The sequence below is a fragment of the Aspergillus aculeatinus genome, assembly GCF_003184765.1.
Source record: "Aspergillus aculeatinus CBS 121060 unplaced genomic scaffold BO66scaffold_23, whole genome shotgun sequence".
Classification (NCBI taxonomy): Eukaryota; Fungi; Ascomycota; class Eurotiomycetes; order Eurotiales; family Aspergillaceae; genus Aspergillus; species Aspergillus aculeatinus.
In genome coordinates, this window is record NW_020291492.1 from 319,974 (window position 1) to 338,935 (window position 18,962).

General features: G+C 54.4%; 5 protein-coding genes across 5 annotated transcripts; 2 read left to right on the plus strand and 3 right to left on the minus strand.

Moving 5' to 3' along the window:
• Window positions 1–189: 189 nt before the first annotated feature.
• On the minus strand, window positions 190–2,024 carry BO66DRAFT_411352 (acetyl-CoA synthetase-like protein; the record flags this gene model as incomplete). Its single annotated transcript, XM_025649286.1, has 6 exons — window positions 190–492; window positions 556–881; window positions 945–1,107; window positions 1,175–1,420; window positions 1,490–1,861; window positions 1,932–2,024. The coding sequence occupies 6 exons, from the start codon at window positions 2,022–2,024 to the stop codon at window positions 190–192; spliced, it is 1,503 nt and encodes a 500-aa protein (XP_025504176.1).
• Window positions 2,025–4,437: 2,413 nt separating this feature from the next.
• On the plus strand, window positions 4,438–6,740 carry BO66DRAFT_451227 (uncharacterized protein; the record flags this gene model as incomplete). The annotated part of the gene is made up of 2 exons (XM_025651859.1): window positions 4,438–6,425; window positions 6,509–6,740. 2 exons carry the CDS (start codon window positions 4,438–4,440, stop codon window positions 6,738–6,740), a joined length of 2,220 nt encoding a protein of 739 aa, XP_025504177.1.
• Window positions 6,741–7,313: 573 nt separating this feature from the next.
• Window positions 7,314–8,558, minus strand: BO66DRAFT_349566 (isopenicillin N synthase family dioxygenase). The gene is made up of 3 exons (XM_025644686.1): window positions 8,363–8,558; window positions 8,119–8,292; window positions 7,314–8,040 (listed from the first exon to the last, which is right to left on the minus strand). The coding sequence occupies exons 1-3, from the start codon at window positions 8,522–8,524 to the stop codon at window positions 7,369–7,371; spliced, it is 1,008 nt and encodes a 335-aa protein (XP_025504178.1). The 5' UTR covers window positions 8,525–8,558; the 3' UTR covers window positions 7,314–7,368.
• A 299-nt stretch (window positions 8,559–8,857) lies between these two features.
• BO66DRAFT_451236 (putative ABC multidrug transporter) lies at window positions 8,858–14,425 on the plus strand. Its single transcript, XM_025651860.1, has 14 exons — window positions 8,858–9,210; window positions 9,283–9,802; window positions 9,883–10,106; window positions 10,177–10,456; window positions 10,565–10,798; window positions 10,869–11,644; window positions 11,695–11,857; window positions 11,917–12,249; window positions 12,321–12,444; window positions 12,513–12,584; window positions 12,647–13,378; window positions 13,435–13,518; window positions 13,594–13,968; window positions 14,096–14,425. The coding sequence occupies exons 1-14, from the start codon at window positions 8,998–9,000 to the stop codon at window positions 14,328–14,330; spliced, it is 4,365 nt and encodes a 1,454-aa protein (XP_025504179.1). The 5' UTR covers window positions 8,858–8,997; the 3' UTR covers window positions 14,331–14,425.
• A 694-nt stretch (window positions 14,426–15,119) lies between these two features.
• On the minus strand, window positions 15,120–16,881 carry BO66DRAFT_451249 (uncharacterized protein; the record flags this gene model as incomplete). The annotated part of the gene is made up of 5 exons (XM_025651861.1): window positions 16,489–16,881; window positions 16,340–16,456; window positions 15,877–16,236; window positions 15,666–15,809; window positions 15,120–15,572 (listed from the first exon to the last, which is right to left on the minus strand). Exons 1-5 carry the CDS (start codon window positions 16,873–16,875, stop codon window positions 15,120–15,122), a joined length of 1,461 nt encoding a protein of 486 aa, XP_025504180.1. The 5' UTR covers window positions 16,876–16,881.
• Window positions 16,882–18,962: the final 2,081 nt, after the last annotated feature.

Consider the following 18,962-nt stretch of genomic DNA (forward strand, 5'->3'; position numbering starts at 1 on the left):
TCATTCTTTCATCAGACACGGTGGACAATGAAACTCCTCCCTGCTCGCATCAGCAAACCCGGTGGTCTTCCCTACTCGCAGTGTTGAGTTTACTAATACCACAGAGTACAGATTCGTCTGAACGGACTCTCATTTCCTGGTGGGTATCTAATCAAAAGGTGGCTGACAAGCTTGGACTCCGTCCACCCCTCACACCAAATCCTTCAGCTTGAACTTCAGCGCCTTCCCGCTGTGGCTTTTTGGGATCGCCTCCAAGAACCGAATGTTCTCGCGGAGCCAGAACGGCTCACTCAGAGTATTCTGAATGTGCGCCGCCAGCGCCTGGCGGAGGGTCGCCTCGTCCATCTGGGCGTCGACCTGGCGCGAGCGCACCACAAAGGCAAATGGACGCTCGCCCGTCGCGTCATCTTGGACTCCAATCACCGCGGCCTCGTCCACAGCTGGGTGGTTCAAGAGCTGCGCTTCAATCTCGACCGGCGCCACTTGGATGCCCTAGGATGCGTGCCTACGTTAGCGACGCTGCATGTGACGGCAAGGAAAATAAACGACACGAACCTTGACCTTCATGATATCCTTCTTGCGATCGACGATGAAAAGATGCTCCTCGCCGTCTGCGCCGCGCCGCATGCACGCCACATCGCCCGTGACCAGCCAGCCGTCCTGGTCGAAGGCATAGGAATCCGCCTCGTTCTCCCCAAGGTAGCCCTTCATGACGCTGGGCGATCGCACGTAGAGGTCGCCGGCGACGTCGTAATCGTGAATCTCCACCCCGTTCGCATCGAGCAGTCGCACCTCCACCTGGGGCAACAAGCTCCCCACCGAACCAGGGAAGATGCTATGTTGGCTGGTGTACGAGACAATCACCGCCGCTTCGGTCAATCCTATCGTTATCACGCCTTGTCAGATATTTGTCACAACAGTTCAATCGGTTGCGTTTGACCTACCATAACCAGGAAGGAGATCCCAGTCGGGACGCACCCGTTTCATGGCGCCCATCATGTCCGCACTCAAGGGTGCAGATCCACAGACCACCGTCTGCACGGACGACAGATCGGCCAGCTTGAATAAGATAGGATTATTCACCAATGCCGCCACAATCGCGGGAACCTAGCAGACGAGCCCTGGTCAGTATGCACACGCGCGCGCACATCATTGTCACATTGGAGACTCTCACCAGATACAACCGCTCAATGCGGTACTGCTGAATCGACCGTAGCGCCGCCGGCATGTCGAAGCGGGAGTGCAGGATCGTCGTATCCCGCCGACACATCAACGTATGCAGTACGATCAGGCCATAGGCGTGACTCAACGGGAGGATGCCCAGAGTGGTCTGGCTCTTGGGTCCGGTCGCATATGAGTCCAGAGTAACCGCCTGGAGGGCATTGACGATGACGTTGGCGTGGGTGATTTGCGCCAGTTTCTGCGCACAATGTCAGTCAGAGCCTTCGATTTCTCACTTGAGGCTCGTGCAGAACATCGGTTCTCTCACCTGGTACCCGGAGGTGCCGCTGGTCGGGCAGAGATATGCGACCCGGTCGCGGGACTTCCCTGGCTGGAGAAGGATGCTCGCCACGGCGGGCAGATGCTCTCCCTCGGCGATCAACTCGGAGACGGTGGCCCGAGTCGCCGGCGTGCTGGCATCGTCGTCGGGCAATTCGAGCAGAAACAACCGGGCAGGATCTTCGTGCAACGCGGCAAACACGGCCTCGCAGAGCGGTTGCAAGGGTCGGCAGGTGAACAGGGTGTGGCAGTCAGCTTTGCGCATCAGGGTCTGGATTTCGCTGGCTGACGAGGTCGGGTGCATCAGGAGACATGTGCCGCCGATGCGGTGAATCGCCCAGGACAGAGGCACGAAATCCATCTGAAGCGACCGCCTCTCCGTTAGCTACAGTGCGGAACAGAACAGGAGAGCCAAGTCATGTCTGGCCTACCGCGTTGAGGGCCAAGATGCCCACGACTTTCGTTTCAGGCGGCCCCTCGGTCGCCTGCCATCCCAGTCTCTGGGCGAGGCTTCGCGCCAGCATCGTGACGCGATAGTCGAGATCCTGCACACGGTACGACTGGCCGGTCTCGGCACACACCAGCAGCGGCTTCTCCTCGAAGCCATCGCTAACGCCTTCCAGGACGAAGTCGCCGACCAGCTGGGTCTCGGGGAAGGGCACGGCCAGGTCACGGCACCACGGCGCAGAGGCGAAGACCATCTTGTGAGTTTGAACTCTGAGGGTAAAAGAGGGGATTGGTGCAGTTTGGAGGCAGAAGACTGACCGACTTTAGGTCGAGAACAGTCGGGGAGGGTCGATTCAAGCAAGCTGAAAGGGGATGACTCGATGTACTTATAGACATGTTTCTTTCTATGTAAACTACAGGGAGATCCTAGGTCCTCAACCTCAACCATTTACTCTGAACCGTGTTTATGGCTTACCCCTCATACACAAGATCTACCATTCTTATGTACAGGTGTGTTGCGAAGTCGAAGGTTCACGTTGCAACTTGGACGGTCTTACGGTGTGGTCTAGCCTGTTAGGGCACGACATCCAACCCAGAGGACGTAGCCCTAACCTCCGCTCTATGGATTTTCACACGATGGGGAGAGTTCCATCGAAACAACGCGCCACAATCCAATCTAGCCGATATATATTGTTCCTCTGCCGACGACGGCACATCGCACATTTGCCACAGCTGTCATCCCAGTCGGACACTAGCGGACGATGTCTCAAAAGGACATCAGGACACTTTGACAGGCGTCCCACCTTCGTGGGTCATGCACGTCGATCCTTTTTGTGTTTCTTTCTTATTTTAGGTTTTCTGAGTTCAGTTTGATGGGGGCCAGAAAGAGTGGGGGCTCGACGAACGCCAAGTCCGACGGTTGCCATGAAGAGGGATTGCGCGCTAACCAAATGCCAGCAGGAATGCTAGTGCTGACAGCCAGATACGAGTGAACGAATTGACTCAATCCCCACTTCCCCACCGTAAGCCGGACGCGACGTTAGGTGAGTTAGGCTCTTAACACCGGGGCTTCACTGACCCGTGGTCGATCTAAGCCATTTGCAGTGCATTGAAGCGATTTCACCCCGAACACTCCCACACTCGTGGGATGATTTTCCGGTCCCATTTGGGCTCTTCTATCGCGCAGCCTTGCAAAGTAGGAACGGATAAGAAAAAGAGGGGGGGATGTTTTATGGCCAATGAGATGGCAGCAGTAACAGCAGCAGCAGCAGCAGCAGCAACGGAGAAGAAATACTCACAACACCTCGTCTTGCTCCTATCCGCACACAGAAAGGAACAGTGGACATGGGGCACCGAAGCAAAAGAAGGAAAGAAAGAAAAGTGAGTCTCCCTAGCCCTTTTGCCCTGCAACCTTTTGGAACACATGCAGCTATCACAGTCACATTCAAGTGAACGTCTAACATTCCACAGGCGCTGTCAAAAGAGCTTATGTGAACTGCGCTCACCACGTTGTAGGCTATCGCGATAACTGCGTCGCTGAATCAGCAGCAACGTGGCGCGCTGCCAAGCACTGGCTCCTGCGGGTACGCCACATATATGTCCTCCATTATGACTGCGGAGAACTCAGGCCACTGTGGAAACCCCTCCCGCGTGGCATCCCAGATCCAAATGGCTCCGGGCCTCCTATGTTTGCCATAGTAGCAGGACATATACCATCAACACGAGGAAGGGCCTTATTTCTATCTAATGCAGAATCCTGCACGGAGGATTCCCTCTTGTGGCTTCCTTCCCCCTCCCTCCCCTCCTTTCCCCTCTTTTCCCCTCCTTCGTCCTCGCTCCCTCTTTCCTTCCGCTCACGGCCACCGGATTATTAATACTAACAGATGGTGAATATGATGCTGACAAGGGAAATCAGGCCGGGATAAAGGCAAACGAAGCCAGCCTTGTTCGGCTTGGTATTTGCAGATGCAGGGGGACGGGACAGCTTCCTGGGTCCGTGCGCCTGAAAGAAGAAGAGAAGACGCAGAAGAAGAATAAGAATAAGCTACATACTGCCTGGTGATTCCTGAGGCTTATGAGGCTCAGTTTCCTGCAGAGACGTTTTGCACAAGTGCTGAGCCTCCGGATATGTCCGCGTCAGCAGTAGAAGTGCGCATTCCTGGTGTGGTCTAGCATGGCTTGGTGTACTAACCGTCGGACATGAAAAGAGGCCAATAATGGTGCTTGAATGTCTCGATCAGATAGCTACCTAGTCACCAAGGATTGAATACCAGAGGCAGGAATAATAAAAATCCCCAGATCCCAGACATGGTGTTTTTATTTAGTCCAGGCTCGAGCAAGTCGAGCCAGCTGTGAGCATTGATCTGAATTTTAACTCTGCGCTCTCTGATTAGGGTTTGTGTGGTTCTGCAGTGTTCCGCGAGACGTATCACGAATCGCATCCCTTTTCCTTCTTATCTTTTCCCATACTGTAGGGCCAACGAGACAATAATGCATCTTGTGGAGGGCTCGCGTGCGACGCCAACCACGCCCCAGCAGGACTGTCATGATCTCGTGTTGATGGACCGGCTCTGCGTAGACTTCCGCGAGAAACTCCTAGATGCGCTGGCCACCTCCTCCTGCTCCAGTACCTTTGTTGAGGCGAGGAATATCGCCAAGGAAAAGCTACTCGACATTCTACACTGCATCGGCTCCCTATCGGCTTCGGATAAAGCGAAGGAAAAGCTTGTCGCCGCAGAGGAGCTAGGAGGTGCGCTGACCCCAAAGCGAACCAGTCTGGGGGATCATCTCCCGTTTAATACCCCTGCAGGAGATCTGGAGGTCGGAATTGGGGTTCATGGAGCATCGTCGCCGGCCGACTTTTTTCAACACTTCCACGATATCAATGCCGGGTCGCTGGACCTGGCGCTTTCTACAACATCCACCCCAGGGGACTGGTCGGCTCTGTCCCCAGGTGTTCTCCTCGCGGAGGATCTGGCGATGCTGCGGCAGAGCGGGGACCTGGATCCATGCACGGGGATGGAGTCTGGGGGGAGCGATGAGATGCAGTGGTGGTCCTCGCAAGGGGGTCTCAATGATACGCCCGCTCGACTGAGTCCCAAGACACCGACTAGTGTGCCTCTCTGGCCAGGGGTGCAGGGTCAAGACCCCAATGAGGAGCTGGCCCCGGCGGTTTTAGACTTTGTGGACTTGGATCTACTGGTTGAACAAGGCGAGATGTTTGCCCTAACTCACGGTGGTCATGCGCTTAGACAGGCCACGAATTCGAAGCAGAATGCAGCGCGGCCGTCGTCAGCAACGTTAGTAGGCAGCAATGATGCCCGGCCGGGGACGGTGCGAGAGGACCCCCCTATCACCCCAGCCATCTCCCATTCACCAGCACCCGATAGAGGTGTCAGACACAGCTCGCTTCCACAACAACAACAACAACAACAACAACAACAACAACAACAACAACAACAACAAGGGATCCCCTCATCATCACCCTCCCCAGCAAGACCAAGACCCACGCCACAGCCAGTCACCCCCGCAGCGCACGCCCAGGATTCGCCGGCCTGCGAGAGCAGGCGCAGTTGTGCCATACCCCCAGCGCTCCCGGCGTCGTCCCCCCCTCCCCAGCCCAGGAATGTGGCCGATAAGGGGGGAGGGGATGCTCTAGTGGCGGTACAACCCTGCAGTGAGGCGGAGGAAGCAGGGGGCCAGCCTATGGAGATCGACTACGCCGCAGCGCTGCCATCGCTGACGGGAGTATATTGCGTGCCAGACCATCTGCCGTCGGCGGATCAGGTCTACGCCGTGTTCAGCCAACAACTCCCCAACAGCAAGCGGCAGGTGGCTGAGCTCTTCACCCGCCTGTTCTACGCCATTGGAAGTCCGGATGCGCTGAATCAGTTACGCCATGCCCTTCATCTGGCGCGCAAGTCCTCTGTCCTCCCAGTGGCCACGGCTGGCGGCCCCCGGAATGACCTGGCCACGACGGTACAAGCCCTCGACCAACTCGACTCCATCACCACCCTATCTCATATCCTCCGGCGCTATTACTTGGTCCGTCTCCTCACCCACCGTACCCGATTGGAGCAGGATCACATCGCCGCCAAACTCGCCTGTCGAGGGTCTAAGCGCATGCTAAAGTACGACTGCGCTCGCTTACAACTGATCCGCGACGGGGGCGATGGCGATGCAGTCCGCGCAACATCGACCGCCGGGGGTCGACGGCCCACAAGCAAACCACGCCCCAAGCACCGGTCTAAGACGCAGGCTCTGACCGATCTGATGCAAATGCTGTACCCGGGTCTGACGCCCATCCCAGCTGAATCAAGTAACCGCTCGGCCAACGATTGCGTGTACACGCGAAAATTAACCCGGCTGCGCAACCGCCTCTCGTGCGCACGCAACTGGTATCCCTTCGAGCACACCTTCCCGGGAGGGATTCTGGCCCTGATCCCTTGCGCCGGGCGGTACTCCATCAGTATTGACCAGTAAGTCCCATCCATGAGATTGAGGGAGGAACCCCCAGGTCAATTGACAGGAAACTGACTTGGAGATTCTCGCGCAACCACAGAGTGGAAAAGCTGCCCAGCGATACCATGCGGATCTTCTTGGCCTACCTGCAAGAACATCGCGGGACGTACCTGCGAAACCTGAGCCAGGCGCTGTCCAAAGACGTGTTCGACGTGCTGGAGGGCGCCGACCTGTCGCAGACTTTTGCGTTTGAGACGGTCGACGAAGGTGGCCTCGGGGACTACTTATATGACACTGAGGACCTGCTGCAACTGTGCAGGCCGGCGGTGTAGCCCGCTAGCAACAACTTATATTCCTAATCGAGGGCATTGCATGTCACCGGCTTGGGGTACTGCCTGGTGGGGAGGCCCGTACGCCATTCTGTCTGGTGTCGCAATCACATACACAGTGACTATGTCTATGTCTATGTTTTGCCATACGAGTTCATTCCCCATATTTCCCCCTTTTTGATTCCTTTCCGTTTTGTCAATTCGGGGGGTACTTATCTCTCTCTCTCTCTCTCTCTCTCTCTCTCCCTCCCTCTCTCTCCTTTCTTTTTCAATAGCGAACCCTGACATACACGAAGTTTGAAGAGTGCTGCTTTTACTCATTGTACATTCCAAAAGATGCGCTGCACAAATCTCTACCTCATCTTGTAACTATGAGCTGAACAAAACCACGAACGAGAAATTCTATTTCTTTCAACAATTGAATAATCTAGCAAGTAGATAATGGGACCATTCAGCAAGTAGACCGACTCAATTTTTTCGTTTACTATGGTATTCTATACAAACAACAAGCAAGACATCCGGTCTCCTTACGAGTCGCACAATACAGCACAGGTATTTCATCTTCATCATATGTAGCATTATTCAGCACCAAGAACGATTCTATTACCATCACATCGGGCTCAGTCCCAATCTAATACACAATCCCTGTCCGTAGCTGCTGATACGCCAGAGCCGTCATGTCCTGATACTGGGAGGGTCGCTCCGGGGTGACGAAGGGCAACAACGGACCAACGGACATATCGCGGCGGGCCTTGAGGAAGAAGGCGATGGATCTCCGCGCGGGCAGAATAGTCTCGTCGCTGCCGGTGGAGGCCTTCTCGCCGCGCGGCGCGGTGACCTGGTGCAAGCCGGCATGAAGCACGCCGTTGGTCCAGCGCTCGAGGGTGTCGCCGATGTTGACGACGAACTCGGTGGGATCCTCGCGCGGCACCGGCACAAACTCGGCCGGGTTCGCCTCGTTCTGGATCTCGAGGCCGCCGCGGTCGTCCTGGGCCAGCAGCGTGATGATGCCGAAGTCCGTGTGCGGCCAGATGCGGCTTGTCTTGCCCGCCTCGAGCGTGCGCCGCGCGATGGCCGGATAGTGGTTCAGGCGCAGCTCGCTGGCGTGGCCCTGGCATCGCTCTACAAACGCGCCCCGTCGGATCCCCAGCCCCAGTTCCAACGCCTCCATCAGCTCCAGCGTGATCGCCTGGCTGCGGTCAAAGTACGACTCCAGCCACGGTCGAAACCCGGGAAGCCGCTCGTCATCCGGCCACTGGTTCGGGTATTCCTGGTCCTCTGCTGGGCCGGTGTCGAAGTGCTCCTATGCACAGGATACAGAATCAGCATCTCTCGGGTCTCTGGCTCTAGGGAGGATAGAAAGGGTAGACTTCTGTCTCACCTTGGCATCTTGCAGGTCGTGCTGGTCCTTCTTCGAGAGATTAGTCTTCCCGCCGGGGTTCAGGAGGCCCGTCTTTTCGGCTCCAACGCGACTCCATCCTCGTTGCGGTTTGGGACCTTCTTTGTTCTGGATGGAGTCTTTGTATGAATCAGGCAATTCAAAGAAATCCTTGTTCTGAAGGAGAATTCCGCAGTCAACGCGAGGTTCAATCGAAGCGAACGGAATCAGAGGCAGAGAAGCATACCAATTGGAACAAATGCGAGGTTTCCTCCCGGGTAAAGCCGTGATTGATGAGCTTGATAAATCCGAAGCGCTTGAATCCCTTCGTGAGAGCAGAGGCGAATTCGCGACGCTCGGCGTCCGAGCCGCTGTGGAACTTGGCGAAGTCAAGGGTTGGAATCGCCATTGTGGAGGGGGACAGAGGAGATGGAGAGTAGATGAGGCCAGTGAGGGTGATTCTCGGTGGTTCATGGGTGAAATTTCCAGAATTTATAGATGGTCGGGGCAAGCAACGCCGCCGCTTCGTCAGAGAGAGCGAAAAGCCCTAAAAGGATCGGCCCCTCATCGCAACCCCGACATCACCTCACAATCATCTTACCACCTGCCCGACGGGTAAGATTCTTCCGATATCATCATACCTGTCAGAATATTTTAGAATATTTTGAAGCTCGGCATAACTAGAAAGCAAAGCTAGAAGCACCAGGCTGATTGACCTGGTCTTACACACCGCCCTTTCCATCCGCTTCATGTAACTGTATTCCAGTCCCCCCCCTTCCAACTCCCCTCCTCCCCTCCCATTCTACCTCTCCCTTTCGCCAATTCACGAATCAAGCACGAGTTGGCGCACCAGGGTCGATGAATTAGGGAGACGGTGACGCCATGGAACAATGCCGAATTCAAGTGGAGGACGTGTTTGGGCCTCAAGTGTCCGGGTGCTATAACGATTTTGACTTCACCCTGCTGTTCGAAGAAAGTGTGCTTTATATGCCTGCCCTGCTGATCGCAACTATCTGCGGCTGCTGGCGACTCTGGGAGCTTCGATACGCACCCAAAGTGCTCAGAATTCGAGGAGCGCGGTGGTATTTCAAGCAAGTGAGTGCTCTGTCAGGGCTCTCCCTTTTACCGCTCCAGAGACCGTCTAGCTAAATGATCCTCGTCTTATAGCTCGGCTGGCTCGCCTGGACCTTGCTTGAACTAACACATTTAGTGCTCTCGTTGGTGCTCAAGACGTCTACCACCCGGTTGTCCAATGCAGCTATCGCAATTGGCTTCGCCGTATCGCCCATCTTCGCCCTCGTCTCGCACCGGGAGCATACCCGCTCACTGCGCCCGTCGACGGTCCTGAATGTGTACCTGCTGGGAACCATTCCCCTGGACGCGGCGCGAGCGCGCACACTGTCCCACATGCCGGGGAATGCAGTCATTGCGAGCATCTTCATCGCGCTCGTGGTCTGCAAATTCGTGCTGCTGGTACTGGAAGCTACCGGGAAGAGAAGTCTCCTGGCGCGATCGTTGCCGCCGGAGCAGACTGCCGGTATTTTCGACCGAAGTGCCTTCTGGTGGTTCAATCCCCTCCTGTTGGCGGGCTACAAGCGATCGTTGAGACCCGGGGATCTGTTGGCGGTCGACGAGGATATCAGTTTGGAACGGTCGAAGGAGGAGATCCGTCAGAAGTGGAAGCATGGTAAAGAAGCCCTTCCTGGCACTTTCAGTGTCGCGTCAATCGCACCCAGACTGACCCCATCCAATCCTCTTGTGTAGCAGCGAAAGAGCAACCCCGAAGCCTTCTCAGAGTGCTCCTGGCCGTGTACAAGCGGCCACTTCTCGCCAATCTCCTGCCGCGGCTGTGTCTGACAGGCGTCAACTATGCTCAGCCCTTCCTCGTCAGTAGGGTGACCAGCTTTCTAGGACAGTCTACAACTTCTACGAGTAAGGAGGTCGGCTACGGCTTGATCGCGGCCTACGGAATTGTCTACGTCGGTATCGCCGTAAGTGGGTTGACAAGCCATCTTCTTCTGCTGTTTGCCTACTTTGCTCATGGAAGCATTCGCTCTGCAGGTCATGACAGCGATGTTTCATCATCGATCCTATCGCACGGTCGTGATGGTGCGCGGCGGCTTGATCCTTCTGATCTATGATCATACCCTGAGCTTGAATATTTCGGCTCCTTCCAAGGGTGATTCGTTGACTTTGATTAATGCTGACATCGAGCGCATTGGGGCGGGGCTTCGGAGCTTCCATGAAACGTGGGCAAGCTTGCTCGAGATCGGTCTGTCGTTGTGGTTACTGGATATCCAGATTGGCGTTTCAACCGTGGCTGCCGCCGCGGTTGTCCTAGGTATATAGCATCTGCGTTTGATGTCTTCTCCATTTCTACCTCCTCTGTCCCTTCTCTCTGGATCGATTCGTGCCACAAAACGGCTAATCATGATGACTGACTGCACAGCGTGCCTCCTCATCAGCGGCAAAGTCAGCGGGTATATGGGTGAGCGCCAGAAGCTATGGCTTGAGGCGATGCAAACCCGGATCACTACGACCGTCGCAGCGATCAACTCCATCAAAGGGATCAAAGCGACCGGTGCGACCAATATCCTCCAGTCCGTGATCACTCAACTGCGGACGTATGAGATCAAAAGCTCTATCAAATTCCGCGAAGTGCTAGTCATGCTGGTGACGTTATGTAGGTGCTAGAACCCTCTCGACCTATCTCTACCACTTCGAGGTCTGCTTCTAAGCTTTGCCTCCTCTAGCGTATCTGGCAACCACCATGGCACCACCGTTTTCTTTTGGCACCTACAGCATTCTCGCCATGTTGCGAGATACCACCCCCCTGACCGCTGCTACCGCATACACCTCCCTGACCCTTCTTTCTCTTTTGTGCCAGGCCGTGGCCAGCTGCATCGACGCTCTGATGGGACTGGTTCAGGCATTGACCAGTCTGGAACGGATCCGGGCGTATCTGGCGTTGGAGGCCGGCATTCCGCTGCCCGACGACAGCCGCAGCACGACCGATTCACATATTAGTGAACCGTCGCCCGCGGAATCCACGCGCTCGTCGGAGAGTGACAACGAGAAGGCCATGGTGAGAGACACCGTATCGAGGAAGATTGACCCGAATGCGATGATTCAGTTACGCAACTGTTCGGCGAGCTGGGAGCGATTCTCCAAGCCGGTGATTCAGAATGTGGATGCCACCATCCCACGGGGTTCGTTTGTGATGGTGATCGGGCCAATCGCATCGGGCAAGTCGAGCCTGTTACACACGATTCTCGGCGAAATTCCCCATAAAACGGGCACAGTCGTCGTCCAGGACGTCGAAGTGGCGTTCTGCGGCCAGACCCCGTGGTTGGTGAACACGACCATCCAGAACAATATTCTCGGGCAGACTCCGCTCGACCACCAGTGGTACAACACCGTCGTCAGGGCTTGCATGTTAGATCGGGACTTCACGCAACTCCCCGGGGGGGACAGCGCAACGATTGGCAGCAAAGGAATCATGTTGAGTGGGGGTCAGAAAGGCCGTCTGGTACATCCACCCGGAGTTTCATTACATACTTGGTTCTGATCTCGTGGCAGGCATTGGCACGAGCACTTTACGCGAGAAAGCCGCTGGTCATTCTGGACGACGTGTTTGCCGGTTTGGACGCCAAAACGGAGCAACATGTCTTTGCGGCGCTCTTTGGACCCGAAGGTCTGTTGCGACAGGAGGGGACGACGACGGTCCTGGCCACGAACTCCAGTAGGTGGCGGTGTGAATTGGGCCCATAAGGTCCCTACCGGCTGACAGTTCTCTGCTAGTTCGCTACATCTCCCTCTCCGATTATATCCTTGTGTTAGGGCCAGGCGGCACAGTCGTCGAGCAAGGCGTCTATTCGGAGCTGGTTCACTCGGGAGGATATCTGGCGAGCCTGACTCCGAAAGAGGGACGCAATGAACAGGTCCATCGCCAGACTGACAATCAGGATCCTGCACTCACTGACACGGCTCTTCGCAATGCGAACTTGAATGCTGATAACCTGCCCGCCAGTGACCTGGCCATTTACAAGTTCTACGTGGACCAGACGGGGCGCGTATCATTCTGTGTCTTCTTCGTGCTGTGCTCTGGCTTCGTAGTTGGCTTGCTGTTCTCCCGTAAGTGATCGTATAACCTCTTTCTCTCTCCTTTCCTGTACTCATACTCACTGCGAGACAAATGCCTGCAGAAGTCTGGATCAAGTTCTGGGTCGAGGCCAACGCTAGAAAAGCCAACGATCGACTAGGGTATTACCTTGGATTATACGCACTGTGGTCGGTCTTGGCCATCTTGCTCTTCCTGGGTGCATGCTTGTAAGTTCTTCGCAATGCAAAGGCCTCGAATTCCATAGAGACGAAGATTAATATCAATCGAACCGCAGCCAACTTATGCTCGTCATGGTCCCGAAAACCGCCAAAGGATTCCACGATCGTCTCCTCAAAACAGTGCTCAGGTTGAGTTTTACTTGGTCGGTCGGTTTCAAAGAAGAGCAAGGTGGCTGATTTGTCGCTCTAGGGCACCATTGGGATTCTTCTCCGTCACCGACAGCGGAGAGATCACCAACCGATTCAGCCAAGATCTCGAACTGGTGGACATGGAACTCCCGCGATCGCTCATCGGCACGATGATGGCGCTTGTTCTATGCATCGGCGAATTGGTGGTAGTCGTGTATAGCTCTCACTACGTCGCCGCCACGGTGCCCTTCCTGATTGGGCTGCTGTACCTGGTGCAGACCTTCTATCTCAAGACCTCGCGACAACTGCGGATCCTCGAGATCGAAGCCCGGGCGCCTCTGCTGTCTCATTTCATGGAAACCCTGCAAGGACTGAGCTGTATCCGTGCATTTGGCTGGACGCGGTCCTATACCGCGCAGAATGATCGGCTGCTCGGGACCGCCCAGCAGTCGTTATATTTGCTCTACTGTGCTCAGCTGTGGCTCACGCTCGTCTTGGATATGATTGTGGCGGTCTTAGCCATCATCCTGGTCAGCATTGCGGTCACGACCCGGACGTCGACGGGTGCATCCATTGGTCTGGCGCTGGTCAATGTGGTGGCGTTCGGCGCCAACCTGAAGGGCCTCGTGTACAACTGGACCGCCTTGGAGATCGCCATGGGGGCCATTGCCCGCATCAGAGATTTCACCTCGAACACCCCGTCTGAAGAACAATCGGGTTCAAGTGCGCCTCCGCCCCCGGATTGGCCGCAGCAAGGCCTCATCAGGTTCCATGACGTCTCAGCAGCCTATAAGTGAGCGATCAGTTGAGATTTGGGCTCCCAAGTAAAGACTAACTCTTTCTTGACAGCTCTGAGTCCCCACCCGTGCTGAAGAATGTCTCTCTGGAAGTCCAGCCGGGACAGAAACTCGCGATTTGCGGCCGAACTGGCAGGTACGCATCCTTGTGCTGAGCATTAACACCATCTGGACCGTTATTACGAGTGCCTTCGCTGACCACAGCCATCAGTGGTAAGAGCTCCCTCGTAGGGTCGCTGTTGCAACTCCTGGACCTGCGCAGCGGCACGATCGAAATCGACGGCGTGGACATCTCCCCTCTCGCCCGGCAGGTCGTTCGGTCGAGGCTGATCACCCTGCCCCAGGAGCCGTTCTTCTATCACGGCACGATCCGGGAGAACCTCGACATTGGCGGGCAACACTCGGATGAGGACTTGTATGAGATCCTGGCCAGACTCGGACTGCAGGAGCTCATAGTCCGGAAAGGGGGCTTGGACGTTTTGATGAGCGAGGACATGCTCTCCCACGGCCAGAGGCAGCTTCTGTGCGTTGTCCGGGCGTCGCTGCGGACGTCGAAGATCCTCATTCTGGATGAGGCGACAAGCAGGTAAGGCCTGACCTGTTGCCGGGACTTTGCTTTTTCTGCCTGTTCTCTTTTTATTTTTTTTATTTTTTTTTATTTTTTTTCTTTTTCCTAAACTCAAGACTAATATCCCTCGTGTTCAATCACGCAGTGTCGATCAGGAGACGGAGGCCCTCATCCTTGATGTACTTCGTGAGCGATTTCGCGACCATACCGTGGTGTGCATCGCGCATCGACTCAACACGATCCTGGATTACGATCAGGTCATCGTGTTGGACCAAGGTCGCGTTGTGGAATGTGGACACCCAGCCACTTTGGCGGCGCAGCCGTCCGTATTTGCAGAGCTTCTTCGCGCGACCGGCGAGCATTCCATGTCAGAGCATTAGACATGTATCGACACACTCATCTCACTGCTGTTCGTCAACCTTGGGGTCCTGCGGTCCCCTATGCGTGTCCCAGGACTGACGCTACCCCGGCCTGATGCTTCGGGACGACTGTTTCTACTATTCTCTCAATCACAACTAGGGAGAAGTAGTGGCTGGCAAAACGCAATAAAAGTTTAAATCAGCGCTTCATCCAGTTAGATTGCAGAAGCGCTTTCGTAGCAAATTGCATAGATATTGGGTATTGAGAACCGACATGGTTGACCGTCAAGTATCATTACCGCAGGCGCAAGAGCCTCTTTTTCAAAGGGGGAGCATACCGACATAGTCCGGCGACTCTTCATGGTCAACTCAGTTCCTCCAGACCATGTAGCATGCAGTAGCCTGTCACTGAGGCTCTTAGAGGTAGCATAAGTAACTGCTTGGGGGCCCTTGTCAATTGCATAACTCAAATCCGTGTCAGAGACGAGGGGACGTGTATCTTGTCGGAGACGTGGATGTGTCATTTGAGATCTGAGCTAAGGCCTGGGACAAGTACTGAAGATCATTAACGACAACCCTGTCCCCGAGGGATATGCTCACCGCGGAAAGGTTGCTTGATTGAGGCTTGTTTTTCACTACTGTAACTAATGTTGCAATGATATCTACGCAGTTAATCTCTGACTTCCACTACAGACATCTTCCATTCCATTTTGCACTCTGTGGTTCCTTGGAAATGATTGGAATATAGTAGATATATTCATCTAGGCTGACACAGCCTCATGGCTGATCCCAGTCAGTTAATAGAATCCATTACAGCGAAAGCACACTCTTTCCCCCGTCGGAGGTGATGCGCTGCCGAACCCTAATTCGCAGGTGTTCCGCACCTAATCGGTGAAACTTCAGGTCGCCAGCCTCGGAGGCGCTCGCCTTTATGATAGCACTGGGCGAGAAAAGGAGCGCCTCGCCGACTTGAAGGTCCACAATCTGATTGAGCAGGGAGACGTGGGATGGGACGCTGGGGTCGTCGGGGTCGCTCCGGTGGGGTTCCTCGGCGGCGCCGGCGAGATGTCTGTGCAAGACCTTCAGCCAGTCCGGGGACGTGAACCGGTGGACGATCGTCGTGGAGCACAGACTGAGAAGGGTCGCTGAGATCGTGGGCTCCTGAGTGGAGATGATCATGCGGATCCCGAGGTGGCGCTGCAGCCGGACAGCCGACAGAAGGGTGTCGGTGAATTTGCGGGCTTCGATTGAGGCGTTCATATACTACGGTCAATTAGTCATTAACTTATTCGAATTGCAAAGAAGTACATCAAGGGAAATGACGGAGATAACAACAACTGGGGGGAGGCGAGTGACCTTATGGGCCTCATCTAACCCAACCACCCGCGCCGTTTCCGGGGCCTGCTCGAGGAAGATGGTCAAGCAGACATTGAACAATGCACACGCCGTTTCGGGCGAGATGCACGGACATGACAAATCGACGATTGTGAGACGGCGCGCCTATCTCCAGCCTCATGTTACTGATACTGCACTCGGAAAACATGAAAAAGAGCCAGCTTAGACAAACCTTCGGCTTCCAGTCAGACCCTCGAGACATCCTCTGCGGCGCCAACCACGCATTCCTAGATGGTGTCTGCGGCATAAAGCTCTCCAAAGTGTCGAGCCGCTGTTTGAGGGGTTCCAGCTGTGGGGGAGTCAGACCCGAGCTCATGACCCTCCTTCGAAATTCCTGGTAGTTGAACTCGACATTCGTGGCCTGCTGTACAATCCGCAGCTCCCGAAGAATGCGCTGGACGGTATGCATATACAGCGGGATGGGACCGCTTTCCTGACCGACTGCCATGAGATCCAGCATCCGCTGCGTGTTGAGGTTGCTCTGGTCAATCTGCAAGGCAGCCACCTCAATGTCGAATCTCGAGTAAGAACACTTCCAGAACCAAAGTCAGCGTAGGGACGAAATATCGAATATCACATGTGAAGGAACATGTCTTGATTGTGTGCAAGTTCGTCGGGGAACACAGTACGCGCACCTCGACGTCGTCGTGCGAGGAGAGGAAGGCCGCCTCGCATGGTGAGCCAGCCCTATCGCTGATGAATGTATCATAATGGAACACCAGACCTGTCAAGGGACTGAACAAGTTCCCAGCCTTGGACGCGATGAGGCAGTTTTCCAGGATACAAGACAGGGTGTGGCTCTTCCGGAGCCCTGGGCGCCGCAAATGAATGTACTTGATGGAGGGCTGATGTTGAAAAACATGCGACGATCATCATCAGCCTCGGGGTCTTTCCTGTCCTCAATGATTCCTGCTAGCAGACCGTACTGCGTCGCCTGGGGTGTGCCCTCGGGGTTTGTTTCCCGCTTGAACGCACAACTCGTCACGAGAGGGGCCAGGTACTCTTCTCCAAGCTCCTGTGATGGATCCGTGGATCCGAGGAGCTTGGAGTGGTATTCGAGGATCTCAGTCTCGAAAACAGGATGTTCAGCAGCGCCTTGGGGCGTTGCTGAACGGGTAGGCTCGGATGAAAGGTGATTCTCCGTGACAGCATGATTGGATTGTGCATTCATTCTGCGTCTCAAGACCTCGTATTGCAAAAACGAAAACCGAGGCCTTGCTTGTACTCAACACATCCAGCAGGGAGATTCAGTCCTACTTCTATACTCTTTGCGAAGCATATGAACGATGGGCTAGGCCTTCGGTCGAACTGACTGGTGACAAGAAATGGATTCCAGCACCACTTCCATGTCGGCAACTGAAATTGTGAACCCATGGTCGCAGAGGGACTCTTGAATTGTCAATGATTCCTGGCCTCTGATCGCATTGTCCGCATGTTCTAGACCGAGTAGCAGGGCTTATTAGCACGGGTAGTTATGCACATATGACGAAAGCCCTGGAGGGGTCATAAGATTGCAGCGGGAGCTTGCACGGTACAACCGGGAAGACTGGTACGACTAGATAGTCCAATCCTATAGTATGGGGCTACGAGTCATTCAGTGCTGCCTGTTTCGCCGAATGTAGAGGATGGCTATTATTAGTATGGAAGCTTCGAGTTCACCAAGGGTAACGTGTGGAGACAACTCTTCATGCCTCAGGCTGCCCCTCTTTGCAACCCTAGCTATACCTCTGTTGAAGGGGTTCTTGAGCCCATCTATCTCTCGTTGCTGCATATCCTCGAGTCTACCCTACGTAAGCTATTTGCATGTCACATAGCCGTGTTTCTCGGTCGGATTTGGCATACAGAATATTAGCCAAGACGAGAGAATCCTTTCTACCGTCCTATGGCTGGGGCTAAACGAGAACCACAGGGCTACATCAGCTACACAATAATGAATCTTTGTAACTCTATCCAGAGGCTCATCTAGCCCTCTCACTCAGTGCCATAGGTAGTAACTGTCATGCACCTCACCCCCCTGCAATTTCATCGACTCCAGCTCATCTAGCTTCGGTTCAAGGTGAAGGCCACCGTACGGGAACACTTGGGAGGTTGAACGGATTTCAGTGCGGATAGGCAAGCAGTAAGGACTGTAAGTACACAGTAGGCTATGAAAGCTGGTGCTGTAGTAATGGGTCAATTTAAGTGTAGGTAAAGATTCTCGGCCGCGGTCTATTGTTCACCAATCGCGTGCAGGCTTGAAATGATGTGGTATCTCTCTGGCTGGTGAAGAAGTTCTTTTTGGGTTTTGGTTGTTGTCCCAGATATATATCCTCAGATCCAGCATGAGCCCACAAAATCACATTTACTTGCGAGAACTAGTCTCCGCCGTTCAGCCATGGGGGCATTTTTACCCTCATAAATACACAACACAGCATATAATCAGCAAACTCTACGCTAAAACATGCTGTACCTCCTCTATAATGTTATATGATTCAGAACGAACTTCATCAATGAGTGCAGGATATAGATTAAATACATTCGAAAGCAGGCACATACGACCACAGGGTGTGGAAAACAGGGCTTCCCGTCCGCTCAGCCGTACTTAAGCCACACGCCGGGAGGTTAGTAGTTGGGTGGGTGACCACCAGCGAATCCCTTCTGTTGTATGTTTTTGCTCCTTGACCAACCAGTCTTTTTTCACCGGCCGGCTAATTCAAGGCGTCGATTTATTCTAGAACAAAGCAGTTGTGGAGGGGGAGGGAATTAATGCCAACCGCGGATGCCGGCCCGCCAGCTCTAAACCTGCCGAAGATACTCCTAGACCTTTTCCCAAAAAGAAGAGCAAAAAAGAAAAAGGGAAAGAAAAAAAAAAAAAAAAAGAGGAAAAAAAAGAGAAGGAGAACACAGAGACAAGTAATGTGATTATCGAGTACTGCCGCTATGCTGCTGGTCTAGCCCACCATTTCGCCTATCTTACGGCCGACGCGACCGCATACGTGACCAGCACAGCCGAACAAGTCCCCAGCTTACTGTAACTGATATAGACCATAACTAAGAACTAATCAACGCTCCACACGCCATGGACATAGGCTGTCATCAGGCGTTGTCTAGTCGCAAGCTCCTATTATGCGTTACCAATCTACTCCAGCTCGCGAGGTGTCTTCGAGCCTGTTCTCGATCCAAGTACAGTACTGCAGATCGAGTTTTATTCTAGTTTGCGAAGCTAGTGCTTCGCAACCTTACAAGTGGCTCGGCTCTAAGGGCGACGAACACTGACTC

Coding starts and splice junctions, on each gene's coding strand:
- BO66DRAFT_349566 (XM_025644686.1), bottom strand. CDS start 8,524: ATGGCGATTCCAACCCTTGACTTCGCCAAGTTCCACAGCGGCTCGGAC. Junction 8,293..8,362: donor CCTCGCATTTGTTCCAATTG/GTATGCTTCTCT, acceptor ATTCTCCTTCAG/AACAAGGATTTCTTTGAATT. Junction 8,041..8,118: donor ACGACCTGCAAGATGCCAAG/GTGAGACAGAAG, acceptor TCCTGTGCATAG/GAGCACTTCGACACCGGCCC.
- BO66DRAFT_451236 (XM_025651860.1), top strand. CDS start 8,998: ATGGAACAATGCCGAATTCAAGTGGAGGACGTGTTTGGGCCTCAAGTG. Junction 10,107..10,176: donor TTGTCTACGTCGGTATCGCC/GTAAGTGGGTTG, acceptor TTCGCTCTGCAG/GTCATGACAGCGATGTTTCA. Junction 10,457..10,564: donor TGCCGCCGCGGTTGTCCTAG/GTATATAGCATC, acceptor CTGACTGCACAG/CGTGCCTCCTCATCAGCGGC.